The sequence below is a fragment of the Scomber scombrus genome, chromosome 19 (genome assembly GCF_963691925.1).
Source record: "Scomber scombrus chromosome 19, fScoSco1.1, whole genome shotgun sequence".
In the NCBI taxonomy this organism is placed as follows: Eukaryota; Metazoa; Chordata; class Actinopteri; order Scombriformes; family Scombridae; genus Scomber; species Scomber scombrus.
Window position 1 is genome coordinate 23,296,157 of NC_084988.1, and position 19,317 is coordinate 23,315,473.

A 19,317-nucleotide genomic window follows, 5' to 3' on the forward strand; every position below is an offset into this window, starting at 1 on the left:
GAGCTACAGTATGTGTATATGAATGGACAGAGGGGAATGTCAGTGTTTTTTTTTTCTTATTTCCGTTTGGGATGATTATAATTTCCGTTTTGGCATTACAGCTCCAATTATGCTTTGGGTGATGCACATGAAGTAAAGTTTAATACTGTCCCATGGAGAAAATAAGTCATGTCTAGGAAAATCATGCTGTTACTATAAGTGACTACCACTGTAACCATGGAAGCAGGGACAACAATCAGCTGGAATACTTTTGATACAGACCAAAAAGGTTGATTATTATGCGTCAACATGAAGTTCTGGGTCCTTTGTTTATATGATTTCTGAACAGATGTTCTGGACAGTAATCTACAACAGACCTATGATGAACTAGCACTGTGCTGATTCCACCAGTATGTCTGTAAAATGTGTGTATTTCGGTGTATCTGACTGTGAGAAGGTATGATTTCCAATACAGACTTCTTCAATGATGTGCTAAGGGTAAATTTGACTTCCTGTCACTTCCTGTCCCCGCTGGCCCACCTGTCTATGCTGGACTTGGTGTCTGCGATCTTGTTGAGGCTGGAGACTTTGAAGCCGTAGGCGTTGCCCCTCTGGCCCTTGTTCATGAAGTTGCCGAAGGCCAGCACCACCTCCAGCATCTGAGTCAGCCTATTGCTCCGAACCACCTCCCTGGACGCGTTCAGGATGGCTGGAGAGAAAAGAACATGGAGAAGGAAAGCGAGGGAGAGAGAGAGAGAGAGAGAGAGAGAGAGAGAGAGAGAGAGAGAGAGAGAGAGAGAGAGAGGAAACAGCTGGAGAGATCATATCGTAGGTGATTGATACAGTGTGTGTGCACTTTGTGTAGTGTATCACTTAACCTTTTTATATTACATAATGATCTGGCCTTTTCCATTCTGTTTCTCTACTCAGCCCCCACGGACACCACATGCGAACTAAAGCCTCAACTCTACATGGCCTAAAGGTTCTCATCCTTAACTTTCTTTTTAAACATTCATCATAATGATTGATCAATACTTCCCACAACAACTGGGCAACTCAGTGGGGAAACCCATCTAGTTCTTCCACCCATCCATAAAACAGAAGGGGGAAGGGAATATTCCAAACACAACCCCATGCCGTCCGTTTCTTTCCCCTTGAGATCGGACCTCTCTGGCAGAGTGCAGGTGCTTCCCTCTCTCCCTCTCTCTCTCTCTCCGCAGAGGAAACCTCAGTGTGAATGTGAAAATCATTAAGAAAATCCATATTGTTATTGTTACAGTTCTTTCTGCTGCGATACATCATGGGAACCATTCTTCTGGCTGCGCTGACAGTGTTCTGCTGGATGCAGAAAAAGCCTGGCAGCACACTGCAACTGTCTCCTGAAATACTGCTATTGAACATGCTGGGTGGTCCAGGGCAATGTAGTCTCATCTACAGTATATGACAAGTAAGTAACATGAATAATAAAAGGAGATGAGAACTTTATTATGGGCAACGATGAGCCTTTGCGGTTTGGGAACATTTGGATCCAACAACAAAGATTCTGCAGGCTTGAATCAATACTTGAACTCGCAGGATTATGCCTCCGCTCCTACTCTCTTTTCCATTTCTGCCGGCCAGTAATTCATGTCAGAAGATACTTTTTATTTGATGTCGGACTATAATGGATCGACTACGTTTAGCAATTAATTAGTCTTGAAACCAGCGCACGTAAAAAACAGGCGCATGCTCGTGATACAAGCACACAGAAGAAGCTGTAATGAATTGCGAGCTCGACTTCGTACCTACAGGCAACTCAACTACTCGCTTTCTCATCAAGAAGACTTTTGAGGATTTAAAGGGATGAGACAGTGGCTGATGTCTTTTATGATGTTGTTTAATGGCGGATCGTAAACAGCTTTTAGGTGTATTACCGCCACCTTCTGGATTAGAGTGTGAATCAGAACGATCACTGTACTATTCCATTAAATTCTTCTACGAATTCCTGGGTTCTGAAATAGCCCTGAACACTACATCACCTGAACTCCTCTGCAACATCTCTCTAACATCTAGTGTGGCTCCTTTTAAGACTCCCTTGATGATATCTAGGATAGTATAAAAATACATGGCTTTTCTGTTTACTGCAGTCTGTAATGTTCACATCAATCAGTAGCACCTCATCCTCGATATCATGTCTTCCTCCCTTCTACTTCTACTACTTCCTCTCATTTCTTCTACTTTTCTTAAAATGCTATTGTATTATCGCCCCTTATTTCCTCTATCTCATTCATCTATCCCCACTATATTATATGACCATACTTATTTAGCTTCTTCTTGTTCCTCTTTTTGAATATTTACCTTATTTCCATCTACATCAGTATGTGTAGGAATCCACATGAACTATATTTCTATTCCTGCTCTCTTAATACTGAATATTGTTTTGGTGGGTGCTACACTTCTGTAAAACACAGACTGTCATTATGGTTGGGGACAGAGTTATTTACCTTTAATTCTTCTGCAGTCTCCACTCAGGACGTACACAGTGAGGAATGGAGGACACTACTTGTTTAGCCAATGTGACATGAATAGCTTCTTAGATGCTAATGTGAAGTGTGGCAATACTGAGGTCAAAACAATGATTCATTTCCAGGTATCATATGATGAGTCCATATACAGACATGATGATGTTGATAATGATGTTATTGTACGATAAGTTGATAATGTAATTATTGTGACAGGCCTAATGTCTGACTGCATGTATTTAATACTTGTTTGTGCACTACTGGAATCAGAACTTATTAAACTTTGATTGGTTTGACTTCCTCTGTCCAGCTTAGAGCTAAAATGGTTGTTCTGTCAGGCATATACTGTGTCCAACTGTGAAAGTGATCAAACCAAATAGCCAATTAAAGGTCGTGGTCTGTATTCAAAGTGACCAATCAAAGGAGCGGAGACATCAGCCACTGTCTATTCCATCCACTCCTCCAAAGTCTCAAAAGTCAGCTTAATGAGTGAGGAAGTGCTGAGCAGTCGGTAGTGCGTAGGGACGGTCGAGCTCACAACTCATCACAGCCCCGTGCTCGTGGGACTGGATTTGTGTACACAGAGCAAAAAAAACTCCCTCATGAGGATGCTTTTCCATTTGCAGATACTGTTCTGTGCTCTTGTATCACGTGCACGCGCCTGGTTTTTTACGTGCGTGTGTTTTGAGACTAATTAAACACTGTACTGTCTGACAAAACTGCTGCAGCACACAGACGGGGGCAAAACTGTCAGTCAGCACTTGCTGAAAATAAAACAGCGCTGGCACAAATAATACGATGTTCTCATCAAAGCCCAGAAGACATTTAGGTCAGCAGAGAAGTATCTTTCAAGTAGGTCTGGCTCAAACATACATTATGACAGCTCAGTCATGACACACCCACGCTGCACTCACACACATGCACACACACACACGCACACACACACACACACACACACACACACACACACACACACGTCTATGGACCTAATTGAAAGGCTTTTTCCTTCAGTCTTTGAACTGAGCTGGAGTGTTTACGAGAGAGGTTCTTCCCTCTCAACGCGGGCCAGCTTTCCAAAACAGCCTCCCTGGTAACCTGGAAGCCTGCTTGCAGGGAAAAACTAGACACCCTCTCACACACTTGCACAATGAACACATAGAGGGGATTTCACAGCGTATTGTGAAAGACATTGGTCAAAGTGTTCAGAGCTGATGACATTTTTAGTGTCTGAAACACTTGTTTTGCCTCTGGCGTGTAACTGTATACAGTCATATCAAAGTAGTACACACTAAATACATGTTGTACAGGGTCTAATTGAATGTGCTGCCTCATTTGTATGCACCAGTGTTTAAACCACATAATGAGTGCACTGTTTTAGGATAGTTCTGAACAAAGGAGGCTTATGGTAGTTAATATTTTAACCATTTAAAGGATAAATGCTTAACACAGGACTTTTTGCTGGTTTTAGTCTTTGTGTTATTTGTTGAACAATAAGAAAAATACAGATTATTTACAACGTAATCCTTTTATAGGCCACCGAGGTGTTGCGTCCTTACCTTCCACCTTAGGCTTGGTTTCAGCGAGACGCTCTGCAAACTTCTTCTTAAAGAACAGTGCCTGCAGTCTCTGCTGGTAGTGGTCAATTCTGATGAAGGGGGGGAAAAAAGAGGAGAATAAAACAGAAAAAGAGAAGTGAGTTACATTTGTCTCCAGGGAGTGTAATTTAAAAAGCTGGAAGTCACCCAATCGTCTAAAACTCGCTCGAAGGTCTTTTTTATCATGTGTAATAGGCTCCCATCAAGTTGGAGAGTTGACAAATGGGTATGTTAAACTTGCCCAAAAGTTCACAGAGGGGAGGGAGTGTGAATTTCAAAGGAGGGACGAGGGATATTAAACGGCAAAAAAACTAAATCCTGCACGTATTCCTCAGACCAAAGGAGATGCGGTCAAAATGAAATAAAAGTGGACAAGGATAATATTTCACAAAAAGGAAATGAAAAGGTTTAATTATCTTGTATAAACAGAGCAGATTCTTAGACAGGATAAGATGCAGAAAAAATGATTTAAGATGTCTCTCTGTGCTCTCTGCTGTGATTGGAGTCTTCAAAGGGCAGCCGGGACGTCTTTTCTCAGCTAAATGATGAATCACCTCCTACATCTGAGGCTCCTTCTTTATCCCAGCCTCCCCTTGCTGCTTCATAAGCTCATTCTTTTTGAACAGTGACTGCACTTTTTTTTAATACTGTAGCAGCTATCCTGAGATGACCTGCTGATACATTCATTGCTTGCACTTTTTGGTAACCTTCCGTTTCACATGTCAGACAATACGCAATGCAAACATGTCGCTTCTGTCATATCTCACAGGATTAATCAGCTATTTAAAAATCAGTCATTAACCAGCCCTGATAATTACAGACTGAAGCAACTCCAAGGATTTCAGATGGTTTGGCTGCAATTAAAAATGTTTTACATGTGAAACAACAAAAATCAAACACCTAGCACACCGATGTTGTAAAAGCTGTTCTGTGTACCTGCTCATCTCAAAGAGGAAGCGATCGGCCCGTGCCATGCGCTCCAGCTCGTGTTTGTGCTCTTCCAAGAGATCAATGTCACTTTTCTCAGGGATAAACTTCAGCAGCTGCAAAAGACACATGGACAGTGTTAACCCAAAATGTCAAAGCCACAGTGACTGCAGCGAATGAAAATCTACGTTTTCCAGAAGATTATCTGGTTATATTTATTGCATAGCACTGCCATGTACTACGTGTACCATGATCTTGTACAATCAATCAGATTTATGTAGATCAAAGTGCTTCACAGTTGATTTACAAGCTGATAATAAGACAGAACAAGTGTAGGCCGAAGACCACATAAAGAAGAGGAATGAATACATTATAAAGAAAGATAAAGATAAAAATTTAAACAATAAATAAAAATAAAAAATAATAAATGAATAGAAATAAGGAAAAATAAGAGAAAGTTTATTAAAAGTATGAGTAAAAACATTTTTTTTTTAATTAAAAAATAAATAAAAATAGAGAGAATAAATGAAAAAGCTTATTAAAAGTTAAAAGTAAAAAAAGTTCTGTCTGTATATAATCGGTATATGTTTAATTTTGTGGATATTAGTTTAGCTTCATATTTTTATTTAGCAGTATATCTTTATATATATTGTCCTGTGAATTACTTCTGAAATCAGAGGCAAATTCCTTCCATTAATTCTGATTCCTGTTGTTCAAAAATGACTAAATTATACAAAACAAAACCACTTGAACATTTGTGCTTATGTACTTTCTGTTCCATATAAGGATACATGAGATACAAAGCATTACTTTGTCTGGGAAAAGTGCAAATCTAGCTCTGTCAATCCATTCCATATGCACTGCTTTTCCTTAGCCAATCAGTCGTAACAGACTTAATGAGCCCTGCTGCTACGCTGCTGCACATGTCTATCAAACAATGGTCCAACCTCACCTGCTCCAACATATCTTTGGCTAACTCTTCTCTCTCATCCATCTCCAGGATCGCCCTCTTGATCTCTTCATTGCTCATTTTTAACCTACACAGACAGAAAAAGAAACATGTTTTTAGTTAATAATGGCGACATATGATCACTACATAAAGTTCGCTGCATTCTGGATAAAAGCATCATTTTTATGACTTTGTATTCCCACCTACATTTAAACATACTAACACATTATAATACACAAACCTGGAGCAGCATTACTGAGCATGATACTAATGTCTGTGGTCTGGACCAATGTCAAACCCGGGAGCACTGCCAGCTGTTTTCAGTGCATCTGATCAGTGTTAAGTGTGCCAGGGCTGGGATCAATAACAGCATTGTTAGTCTGTGCATCAAAGTCTTATTGACCAACTGCTGACCCCATTTGGGTCTAGTTCGTACCCCTAGGGTCATTTGCTATTGACACGAAAGTGAGTTCGGGGACCGTGCTGCAGTTTTGTCAGACAGAGGAAGGCCTCAGGAAGCCTGTTTATTGATCTGTAAAGAAAGGTGGGGGGGTTAGGGTTCAGGTTCTCTAAAGGGGTTTTGGATTACTGCTCTTAGGAGACATACAAATGGTCACCATATTGTTGGGTGGGTCTTAAATGATGACAATTGATTCCACTTCAGATGGAGTGGGACTCAAAGCCACTTAGGAGGATGGGGTGGGGGTCAATTTTATATGTCTTAATTGATTTTATATGATTATATTTAGAGTTTTGACAACCCTTGAGCTTTTAAAAGTAGATAAAAACCTTAATTGTTGAAAGCTGCATACTACCCCTGAGATGCATTCCCTACTGAATGTTTTCCATCTGTCATGTGGCTACCTTGTTCTTCCTTTCAAAAAAACACACCATTGGTAATTTAATTACACTGACATCTGTCCTTTAGTCCATTAAAAACAAATATCTTGTACCACACATAAGAAACACCTGCATCAAGCACCTCCACAATGTGTTACTGCTAACATTAACATAGTGACCTTCACAATAGCCTGTGCTTGGACAATCTCTTGAGAATCACAATCCAGTTAATAATAAGCAGGTGTTAACTGATGGTATGATGTAGCATCATAAATCAATTCTGGTTTTGGACACATACTTTGAAAGCAGGATGACACAATTTTGTGCACGTCGGCCATCGATGACCGACAGCTCTTTGACCTTCCTCGTGCTGACGTATATGTCGTCCATAGAGCCCGTCTCTTTCTGCACAAAAACATCAAGACAGAGAAACCGATTAACTTTAGTCCCATTTATAACAGTGTTCAAACAAAATGGTGAAATGTCTCGTCCTCACATCTGCTTGACATCTTTATCTTGTTTTGAGATGACACGACCCCTTATGAGCATTTAACAATGTGTTAATTTGGAACAGATTTTTTTTTTTTTACTTTAAAAAACTAAAAAGAACCGAGGTCAGTCATTCAATTCGATCGCCGCCACTATCAAGTGCAGAACAAAGGTTGCACTGCAGCCAAATACTTTAGCTGGCCTCGGGTCAAGATCACTGACCTGCTTTTGCAGTCAGTAACTGCGTATGACAGGTGTCATGCATCATTTCTAAGAGGCTGTAATGCACATTTCATTAAAAATGATAAACACTGGACTGAATGGAGGAATGTGTATAAAAACATACCGAAAGGAAAAAACGAGTACTTTTTTTTTAAAATGTCACAAAATCATGTCAGTAAAAAGCTGCAAATCTAAAGCAGGTCTTAGAGAGAGGAAATCTTTTTTTGGTGAGTCACCGCTGTGAAAAACACAATGCAGGCAGGGCTATAAACCTCTCAGAGGAACAGGAAACGCTGTTCAAAAACTCGGTTCAGGCGAGTCACATATTTTTGTAAGCTTCACACAAATGTAGTATTAAAAAAATCCACATGGGGAAAGAATACATGTCTGAGAAAAAATGGTTGGGGCTGAATGTTAAACACATTCTATTTATGGTCCGAGCCAGTTTCCTGCTTGCCAGAAAACGGCCTTTTTTGAGGTTACTGGGTATGACGTATGTAAAACAGATGCGGCTTGTAAAGAAAGTGTCGTTTTTCCATGCCCGCGTTGACCTACGGTGCCTGGCAGCGGACTGAGGTTGGCACAGGGTTAGGGGGGGGGACAACTCCCATTCACTGGGTCTGCCAAAGCCCTCTGTGCCCACGCGCTGAAGCCGAAATTTGCCAGCTTGTTTACAGCGTGTGCGCTCAAGCCAATGCAACTGAAGACTATCCCCTTCATCTTTTATGACCGTTATTAAGTGGCAGCGATCAAAATGCGGTCAGGTGTTTGAACTCTCTCTTTTTTCTTCTTTTGTGTGAGGCAACATGGTTTTGAAGGCTTTTCCAATATGCAAGTAGCTGCACTTAAATCCAGGCTTCTCGTGCTCACTTCATGATGAATTATGACGATTGAAGCAATGAAACATGATGATGGTAGTCAACTCAATAACTAAGATGGAAATGAGAATGATAATAAGAAATAAGGTAATGATTGAGATTAATGCTGCATTTATATCTGGGCTTTTGGAAACCTTTACAAACCTCAAGCCAACCAGCTATATACCTTTAATGATTTGCTATATATTCTTCACTTTTATTCATACAGAGAGGAACATAATATGTTTAAACCTGCAATAATTGACTTTATGAACCACTTGGGGCAGTGAAATAAGCTGAACATACATCATGGACATGTTACCACCTTATAAAGTTACTATATTGAACAGGTTGGCAAACACATTTGGAGTCATTTTTCTAGGGACCTGAAGAACGTAAGTCAAGTATTCTCTCTACTTTTAGCTCTATTTTGGTTTGACCCAACTTCTGATGGAAATATCGGACATTTTTGTTGCGAAATCCTCCACTATGTTGACCAGCTAGTTGCTATCTTTGCCAGTCTTCCTACCTTTTTCAACAGCTGCTTGCTGTGTCTGGAAGTGACACTAGAGAGCGGTGAACCAAAACAGCAAAGTTGGGGGTCGGATTCGGAACACCAAATAAATAAGTTCAAAGATGCTAAAAAAGGCTACAGAGAGCCGAGGGGAGTCGCAGAGTTTGGTGATAATCAGACCTGTCATGATAACTACTTTTGTTGGACGATATATTGTCTCAGAAATAATCGCGATAAACAATATTATTGTCATTTGAAGATCATTTTATACCACTGATATAATGATAATATATCGTTATATCAGGCGGGGGGTGGGATTGGAGAGTGGGCTCTATGCTTTTATAAAAACACAGACTGTCATTATGGTTGGGGACAGAGTTATTTACCTTTAGTTCTTTTACAGTCTCCACTCAGGACGTACACAGTGAGGAATGGAGGACACTACTTGTTTAGCCAATGTGACATGAATAGCCTCTTAGCTGCTAATGTGAAGTGTGGAAATATTGAGGTCAAACAAATGATCAAGGTCATGTCTATGTATCATACGATAAGTCGATATGGTGATAATTATGTTATTGTACTCGATGACACAATTATTGTGACAGGCATAGTGATAATTCTCTATGGGTTCGTCTTTATGAGCAACACCTTTCAAAGTACATGTATTACAAGTCACCCATTATTACATTTCACATTAATAAATATACATTCATGATACAAATAACTCTCTTTGCTGGCTGCCTGCAGCATGGCAGAAGAGAAGGAGAAGGGTGCAATGAAGGTAGGTAACTGTGTTGTGAAGAAGCTGGAAGAACCTTTAACTCACCTGTTTGAAGGATTGGTTAGTGAGCAGGTCCTGCCCAGGCAGTCGGAGAGTGCAGAGAGACAAAAAATAAATAAAAATTGAAAACACATGCAAAGATTAGCACTTCAAGCAAAGAAAAAGTGGTGGCTAGAGCAAAGAACTACAACTATGCACACTAGAAGCTGAAGCTAGGAAGCCCACTGTGAGAGAAAAAATCTACTGGTCGAAGTCGTCAGGGGCTCATGAAATCTGTGTTGGTCCCTAAAATGTGCCGATGTTGCATAGCTGAATAAAAACCTAGTTTTTCTACCCTGGTTTGCTTTGCTTAAAGAGGTCATGTTTTTTTTTTAATGTATTCTTTTGATTGCATCTACCATTCGCTTTGACATGGAAAAACAAGAGCATGAAAAATGAGTGCGGAAAAGTAACTAATCCTACAGAGGGCAAATGTAAACAAATGTCTTTTCCGACCAATGACGAGCTTTACGAAAAAAAAAAAAGCAATGCCATGTATAAACATTACAATATTGTCCAGTTGAATTGAATCTAGCTCTTGCCAAATGGAACCAAAGTTGTCAAAGCCAGGAAGACGTTTGGGGTTTTTATGTGGCTACGTCCATAGAGATCTACATTTAACCGTCGGCTTGTGCCAATAAAAACCTGCACTATATAAATAAATGCCCACAGTAAATCACTGTCAGCTACAACCTCAAACGACCCATTACTCTTTAATAAAAGCCTGTGAGGAGACGTTGTGCTTTTAGCTGTCAAAAGGCTTTTAAGCATGGCAGCAAAATACATTATAAAGGAATTCAACAATGGTAATGTCTCTGTAGAGTTTACACATCGCTCCACCATTAAGAACCCGCTTTAAACCGTGATTACCAGAAACTAATTAGGGCGTATTAACATTCCACTTAAACCCATTTGAGGTAGTAAAATACATCAATTTATGCAATTGCAGTCAATATTATCACATGACAAGTGGTGTGTAATTAGTTTGTAGTGAGGGAAGTAATTGCTACGTACTGTATGTTATTGCCCCAAAGGCGTGCATACTGCAATTATCCTATTAGTTAACCCCTGGTTCAACATGGTGTAGTCAATTGCCTCTTTATTTGAGCACGCTAGCTCCAGTGACAAGTTTCCTGTATCGTGACTCCTTGTGACTTTAGTGGTATTGACTGTTTCCTCTGTTATAATGGATCCATGAGCCCGTGAGGACCCCAGTCAGAGTTCCCCAGCTCTCTCACACGAAATGCTCTAAAAAAGATACTAGGGCAAAGCTTGAGCTCTGTGGCATTTCTACAATAGGGCATTCAGCAGTGAACAGCTGCTAATGTTAGCCTGGAGCCGGACCCTTGGCGCTGTCACAAGTCCTCTTAAAACATCTCACCCATCAGCCCATAATACACACACACATACACAAACACACACACTCACTAATACACACAAGTTCAATAATCAAGGCCAAATTCACTCTTCAAATGGAACTCTAACAGTTATTACAGGCACACAATGGATATCTGTTTCATTCGCCAACGTTCGCCAACACAAACACGCATACACACACGATTGTAAACCCCACAACTGCAATCCAGAATAGTGTAATCCACTGTCCAGCAAATCCAAACCTGCTGTCTCTGATAGGCTGAGAACATCTTCTCTATGTCTTTGAGGTCGAGGATCTTGAAAGCTTTCAGGTCATCAATGTCATTCCAGATGGTGCCATTGATCAAATTCTACCAAAGAGTGGAGGGAAAGAAGGGAATAACATCAAACATTTAGGAGAATCATGGCAATATTAAATATATTTCAGAAAGTTTTAATATATTTGCACAACCAGATATTGTCAGTCCTCTCTCACCTCTCCTAGTTTAGCCCAGTTGAAGGACTTGAGAGGATGTGAAGGCTGAGGGATGGACTTGGAGCGCAGCGTGGATGCTGAATTGAAAGAAGAGGGTATGGGAGGAGGCGGGGCTCCGAACATGGGAGGTGCTCCCGGTGGAGGAGGTGGGCCGCCGGGCGGGGGAGGAGGTGGCGGCGGAGGCGGGCAGCTGAACGGTAGTGGAGGAGGAGGCGGAGGGAAGCCGCCCATCATCGGCGGCGGAGGCGGAGCCACTGGGGCGCCGGGAGGAGGAGGAGGCGGGAAAGACACAGGGCCGCCCTGTTAGAGGGGAAATGGGAAAATGAAAGATGGAATTATTATGTTTTAAACAGCTTATGTTAAAAAAAAAAAAAAACTTAAAATAAGTGCATTAAAAATGAAAAAGAGCAGTTTAAAAAACAGTTAAAAGAGCATTTTAAAAATGTAATATAATGCTTAAAATGGAAGCATATACCAAGAATGCTCTTAAATGTCTCATCAGGAATTAATTAAGTAGCTATATTGTTGAATTTGCAGTAAGAAAGCATAGAAATATTTACTGTAAATTCTGGAATATTCCTTTAAAATTGATCTTTGATTGTTCTTTGGGGAAAAATGAATTTAATATAATTTAAATCCCATAACAAAGTCTACAAATACAAACATCATTAGCTACATGATTACAAAGCAGCATATCACTGACTCATACAGCATGTTATATATCATATTGTATTAAAAAGCAGCGCTGCTCACAGCTATGTCATTGATGCGTGATGACAGATCCAGGACTTGTTCCCTGGCTGAACGCAGCTCCACGCCCTCACGCTGCAGTTTATCCTTCATCTTGTTCAGAGTCTTCATCATGTCCTCTTTTTCCTGGGTCTTGGTCTCGCACTCCCGCTCCTTCCTCTCCAGTTTACCTAGCAGCTCTACATGATCTGAAAAAAGCAGAAACGAGGGAGGCAAGAGGTTGTGAGTGGAGATTTTATAGGCAAATATATATTTAAAAACTGTGTGTGTCAAACTAGTCTTACCTTTCCTGAACTTCTCTGCCTGGTCTCGCCACTGTTTCACCTCATTCTCATTGACCAGCCTGTGAAGCACCAAGACAAAAATGAGCCTCAACACAAAACAGGCAGGTAAACTGAGCACCGTCTTACACAAGAACAGATTGTAGGTAGAGGTCAACTGCAGTCCAACTAAGTCAAGCCGGATGCGAGGAAATTTAATAATCATTGGCAATAATTCTTTACTTCCTGTTTGTGAGGGATTCATATTCGTTGCCAGCATTGACTAGGTTGTTGCAGTTTGCCCTTTTTAAGCTGCGTAATATAACATTAGTGCTGGAATTAATTCTGCAGGGTTTTAATCAGTTTAAGAGTCAAACAGGGTTACTACAAGGTTCTGAAATGATGTTTGAGAAATGAGTGTTTCTGATACTGAAACAATTAGAGTCTGTAAATGGGTAACATTTTAGATATGAAGGAAGATGTAAAAAAAATAAAAAGAAAGACATAGAAACAGAAAGATGGAGTGTTTTGAGACATTAATTCAGAAGAAGAAAGATCTGGAAAGTGAAACCTTGAACATTGGTGGTAGCCATGGCTAGAGGTGAAAGAATAAGACATTTAAGATGTTTCAGAGTCACAGATTTACACATATATAAGGGTCAGTAACACATAAGGGTTGGCAAGATGAGCAATTCAAAAATATCTTCAAAAATAGTTTTAAAAGCAGCATCAGGTTTGTTCAAATATACATTTAGTATTTTTGTTGGTTTTATGTCATTAGAAATGACATTTGCACCATTTTTTTTACCAAAAGTAAGACTGAATGCTCCTGAAAATGTCAAATGGTGTAACCACAAAAGAATGATAAATATTTTTATATTTTATCCACCTACAGTGTATTTAAGTGTACTTATATAAATAATTACTTCATTAAAAAAAAAGAAAAAGTAAATGCTTCCTGATTGACACGATTCTCCAGATTAAATGTAATATTTAGAACAATTGTATTCCATTACCTTTATTTAATATAAAAAGTTATAATGTAAGATCATGCCAAACTAGTTGATGTGGTGTTTTATTGAGAATTTAGTGTTTTTAAGCAAGTTTAATTTTTTTTAAAAGTTTTTATGGTTACACCACTTAGACATTTTTATCATAATCATCTAATCTATTCTCTCAAACTGGATTAAAAGCAGAAATTTTATGCTGAGTCCACAAAAAAAGAATGTGTGCAAGTTATTCATACGTTTATTTTCACATTTTAACCCCTTTGAATTTGACTAAACCACATGGACACAAAAAAACGTCATTGACCCATATAGAGAGAGTATAAACAGTGAAAAAGACAGAAGAGAATGAGAGGTGGAACTACTGAGGAACTGTGGAATCGCTGAGGTACGACTGCCAATGAGGATAAAGTAACTTCACCGCGGTAATGATTCGCACTTAAACGCTTGTAATCAATTCACACGAGGAAATCCACAAAGCAATTTAAAGCCAAATTGGTCATCAATCAGATTTAGGTCTTTTTCAGATCTTGCATTAAGCGAACAGAACCGTTTCAACGTGATTACAAAGTGGGTTCAGCTTTAATTATGGCTCCAACTCGGCTCAATTAACACACATGCACACACACACACACACACACACACACACACGCAAAAGACCCAATCACTTTATTGTCGGCTCGTCAAATATACCTTCAACACAGCAGTGGAAAAAATGTGATTTGTACAAGAGTGTTAATTTTGGGGGTCCGGCACACGTGTGAGTAGTCTTGGACGTCGTCATGGCGACCGCATATGATGAATGACTTTGTCTCCCAGTTGTTTTAACAGTTGTTTTAACGCCCTCCCTCCTCCCTCCTTCCCTCGCCTTCTGAGCCGCCGCGGCACGAGACATACGTGTTCACCCGTTAACCTTCGTGGGCCTCCGGCACGCAGCCAAACTCATGAGGAAATGGTAGTTTATGCATCCCTTTTCCAGACGTAACTTACTCTAGGAGAGTTTATGGAAACACAACAAGGTTCTGGCAGTAATGTAAAGCATGGAGAAGGAGGGGGGAAGGGTTCTGACCGCTGTGATGGATCCACAACGGACAGTAATGGACGTCTGGGCTTAGATGCAGCGTCCAAGTTTGCTCTCTGTACACTACTGGAAAGAATTAGGCTCGAGTGTGCTGATTGCACAAACAATGGTGGCTGAATTAGCGAACGGAGAGGAGGGAGCTAAGCGGGGGCCAAGGTTTACCACGCTACATGCTTTATGGTGCTTTCAGCGCTGAAACTAAACACATTCATCATTGACCTGAAGCTTTCGGTTTACAATAACGAAAGAAAAATGTAGACAGATGGTGCAATAGACGAATGACAGCGCATCAGAGGAGGAGACGCACACTAAATGTAATGTACAGACAAAAAATAAAAAAGCCTCCGAATGCCATCTTTTAACACCACCTACACTCGTGCACATGCCGCAGTCTTTGGCTTCTGCGCACCAGTCGGGATTAGTTACAGTATTCGGCGAAAACCCAAAACCACAAAAACCCAGCGAATGTCGACGATGGTTTGGAAAACAATCTCTCCCTGCGACGGTGTAAACTGTGCCCATGATGACATGCAGAAAACATCCACTTCCAAGTCATAATGCTTGGGTTTTGCTTTATAAAATGATTACTTCTCCCTGTTGTCTCCCTTGTGAAGCCAAGCGAGCGCTCCTCCGCCGCCGCTGCCGCACCTAAACATGGCTGACTTGGCCGGCCTGCCCAGCTTAATGCGATTAGAGCAATTTCCTTTTGATCTCCGGCTTCCGCTTTCATGCCAATTCACGCTCCGAGCACGGCTTCCTCTGATTCTTACCCCCACGACCCCCTGCTGCCACTTCACCTCACCTTCCTGTTCAATCATCTCCTCTCTGACCGCTGGCACAAGTCTTCAAACCAGTCTTAGTACACACGTGAATACATGTTTACTGTACACTAAATCTCTCATGAATAACTCACAATAATTCCCCTGCTCTTCTGCCTTCTCACCATGCCTCCATCATTCTGACATAAAAGCGCATAACGTCAATATCAGTCTTGTCTTTGATCTTAGTGATGCTGATTGGATGCACGAACCGCAAAGATTTTTCCAGAAATTAGAGCGTGTTTACATCTTCTGAGGACGAGGAGAAGCTTTTAAAAAAAAGGCACGGAGCCCTCATGGGAAATGTAGTGCACTTACAATAACTCACTCTAACTTATGATGAATGAATTATAATGTTTCATTCGTATTATTTTAAGCTGCTTTATAAACATTTGATAACTGCATTTATTCCAGACATGTAAATCAAGCATGTCCAAACTATTCCATAAAGGGTGGTGTGCCTGCAGGTTTTTCTTTTAACCAATCAAGAGCACACATGATTCGACCATCAACTGTCTGAAAACTGAGATCAGTAGATTAAATAAGTCAAGTCTGGTGTGTTTCTGCTTGGTTAGAATGAAAACCTGCAGCCACATGGCCCTTTATGGAATAGTTTGGACATACCTGATGTAAATGCAACACAAGAGGAAGTATTGATAATGTATACAAGCTGTTAATGACACATCTGCTTTGAGTGAGGAAAATAAGATGCATGTTTCTGTATGATTATATCTGTGAAAAAAGGCCATTTACTATATTGAATTTTGTTTGTTGATATTCGCTTACTGTATCATGATCAATGACGTCTTTTTTGTGTCCATGTGGTTTAGTCAAATTTAAAGGGGTTAAAATTTGAAAATAAACGTATGAATAACTTGCACACATTGTTTTTTTGTGGACTCTGCATAATAGTTCTGCTTTTTATCCATTTTGAGTGAATATATTAGAGGATTATGGCAAAAATGTCCAAGTGCAAACTTTGTAACACATAATTAAATCGTGTAAATGAGGAACCATTTAAACTTTCTTAAAATTAAGTCATTATTTGTATAAGTACACTTAAATACACTGTAGGTAAATAAAATATGTATAATTATTTTGTGGTTACACCATTTGACATTTGAAGATTCTTACTGTTTAAAACAATTTTTAAAGATATTTTTGAATTGCTCATCTTGCCAACCCTTATTTCTTTATAATCCTCTGTCAGTGTTAATAATCTTCTGTACTGCTATGGCAATACAGATTTCTAAACTGTCAATAAAGCTTATTTGAATTTGAATTTGGATAATGAGATTTTTCACTTACATGCGAATGATGTTCTTAACATTGAAGTTGTCCAGAGGGGCCAAGTCTGGGTCCTCTCCCTTTTCGTCCTGCAGGACTATCTGCTGCAGGATCCTGTCTAGAAGCTGCCAGTGCTGCAGGCTGCCTCCACCACGCTTATCTGGATGTGGAGTCAGAGACAGAAATGTTACAATGCCTGATATGTTGGAGGTCTTCCCCAAATTCCAGGTACATTAGGCAAAAAAGTCCTGCTATGCTGATGATGCATTCATTGTTCAACATGGCAAAGAAATACTCTTTATTGTGTAGCTACTCACAGGGCATCTGCAGGCAGTGTTGGAGGATGGAGAGGAGGTGTGGGTAGGAGTCTGTGTGGTTCAGCTTCTTCTTGACCATCTCAAACATGGCACCTGCACTTTTAGTATCTACATGGGTCTGTTTAGAATAGAAGAATAAGCTTAAATTACACTTAAACCTGATTTCTCTGGTTGACTATTTGAGCCATGTAGCTACAGCAGGAGTACAGATCGCTGTTTAAAAGATAACTCTAAATGACTCACTAGATCAAATCTTTTGGCCAACTCTGAGTCATCCTCATTCCGCACCATCTCGAAGAAGTCCAAATGCCTGTAAAGAAGGATGGTTTTCCGTCTGAGATGACAAAGCCTTTTCTGCACCTTCATTCAAGTGTAATTATTTGCTGTTTTGCACTATAGAATAATAACTGAGGATATTCTTTTATCATCTCTCTCTCACCTATCCAGAGTGGCGTTCTCATGCTCTCGAAGCTTGTCGATGACCGGCTGGATGCCCAACATCAGGAACTCGTACCTTAAGTGGAGGCGGAACTCCAAGTTGTCCTGGAAATAGGAAGGTGAAACCAACAGGTATGAATAGATGAATAAAGTATATCTATCTATCTATCTATCTATCTATCTATCTATCTATCTATCTATCTATCTATCTATCTATCTATCTATCTATCTATCTATCTATCTATCTATCTATCTATCTATCTATCACATTTCTGGTTTTTAGTTTCACCTACTTTATTCTATTGTGACTTTATTTTATTATCTCTTTATATTTTAGTAATCTTTTATTATATTTGATTGGATTGATTTGGGTACTCTTCATTTTTACATTTTTCGTCCTACCTCTGGTGCTTCCTCACTGCAGATTCATGAGAGTTATGATGGTGTTTTCTTAGCTCCTGCTTTTTGTTTGTTTGTTTTTTTGACTATGTAAAGATTTTGTTCTACATTATGATGCATGAAAAGTGCTATACAAATGCGCCTGATGGGATCAAATCACTGATCAATACAATACAATCACCCAACATCCACTAAAGGAAACAAAGAACATCTACCCTGGGCTACAGTTTAAGATCATTAAGTGTTTACATTTTTTAAATGTTTGACTGGTTGCAACACAGTCAAATTTAAAGTTCCCATGACCTTTTTTACACAAAATACAGAAATAAACAATTGTCACAACCTCTTTCCCCAAACTTTATTTAAAATATGTGTGTGTTTGTTAGTGTTGGATAGAAGTGTAGTTTTCTGACCTCCCCGGCTCCAGCATTGAGCACAGCGTTGATAAAAGACATGATGGCAGTCTTCAAGTTGACCTCGTCTCTGTAGCGGCCTGTACTCCTGTCCAGCTCATTCAGCAGCGTCTAAGATGTCCAAGAACATATGGGAGAGTTAGTCGACAAATATATTTTGTCTAAATCATCAAATAGCGACGTGTCACTGAACTGATGTGGAGATCTCGACTTGTCAAAGCTGAGTTTGCTCAATCTAACTTTGGTGGGAGCGTGTAACACAGAGGTCACTGTTCTTACTTCTCACACCCTTCATTCCCTCTCTCACGCTGACCCCCTCCCCTCCCCTCCCCTCCCTCCGACATACTTCTGCAGCCTAATCATAACTCGAACCAACATTAAAAGACCTCTTCACTTCTGAATCACTCAGCTCCTGTGGTGTTAGCTTAGCCTGGGGGTGGCATGATTTACCAAACACCCCCGGGGGGAACGTGTGAGATGTGGCATGTTGACTCAGTCCTGCTAGCTACTAAAGCACTACACATACCCCGACCTCCATAACTCTGGATGTCCTCACCTGCCTTTAATACGGCCTTGTGTGTTGACTTAACCTGAGGCCAGCAGTCTGAGGCGCTGCAGCATGAGTCTCCAAATTATCAAAATGACCACAGCTTGATTTATTGGAGCATTACCCTGAAATATTTTGTCTGCCCTTTCCCATAATCCCTGTCTGACCCAGGTCTCCAGCAAAGGCTCCTTAAGTATGCATATACCAAGAGATATGACCCACAATTTAAGGAGCGTGGCAGCTGTTTACTTTCCTTAAAGATCACTTCAGTTTCCCCCCCTCACCTGAAAGCGAGTCCTCTCCGCAGCGTATTTCTGGTAGTGCGCCATGGCCTGCAGCACCTTCTTGTGTCCGTCGGGGACCAGGCACACCGCCCCGAGGATCTCCAGCACCGCCACTTTGGTCTTGACGTTCTCCGTCCGCAGGCTCTGCGAGATGGTGTTGATGCTCTGAGG

The 19,317-nt window shown here is 40.4% G+C and overlaps 1 protein-coding gene across 1 annotated transcript in view; it reads right to left on the reverse strand.

The window, feature by feature from the left end:
- Positions 1-19,317, reverse strand: part of daam2 (dishevelled associated activator of morphogenesis 2) — a 39,895-nt gene that overhangs the window by 8,827 nt on the left and 11,751 nt on the right. Inside the window, exons 3-17 of the mRNA XM_062439803.1 lie at positions 19,147-19,317; positions 18,316-18,426; positions 17,505-17,608; positions 17,309-17,375; positions 17,066-17,183; positions 16,770-16,908; positions 12,580-12,638; positions 12,299-12,483; positions 11,546-11,845; positions 11,313-11,420; positions 7,090-7,196; positions 5,955-6,039; positions 5,012-5,118; positions 4,037-4,125; positions 520-688 (exon numbers count right to left, since the gene is read on the reverse strand). The exon at positions 19,147-19,317 is cut by the window's right edge and continues 163 nt beyond it. Of these exons, the coding sequence (XP_062295787.1) occupies positions 520-688; positions 4,037-4,125; positions 5,012-5,118; positions 5,955-6,039; positions 7,090-7,196; positions 11,313-11,420; positions 11,546-11,845; positions 12,299-12,483; positions 12,580-12,638; positions 16,770-16,908; positions 17,066-17,183; positions 17,309-17,375; positions 17,505-17,608; positions 18,316-18,426; positions 19,147-19,317 (1,919 nt within the window). The remainder of the gene's footprint in view (positions 1-519; positions 689-4,036; positions 4,126-5,011; positions 5,119-5,954; positions 6,040-7,089; positions 7,197-11,312; positions 11,421-11,545; positions 11,846-12,298; positions 12,484-12,579; positions 12,639-16,769; positions 16,909-17,065; positions 17,184-17,308; positions 17,376-17,504; positions 17,609-18,315; positions 18,427-19,146) is intronic.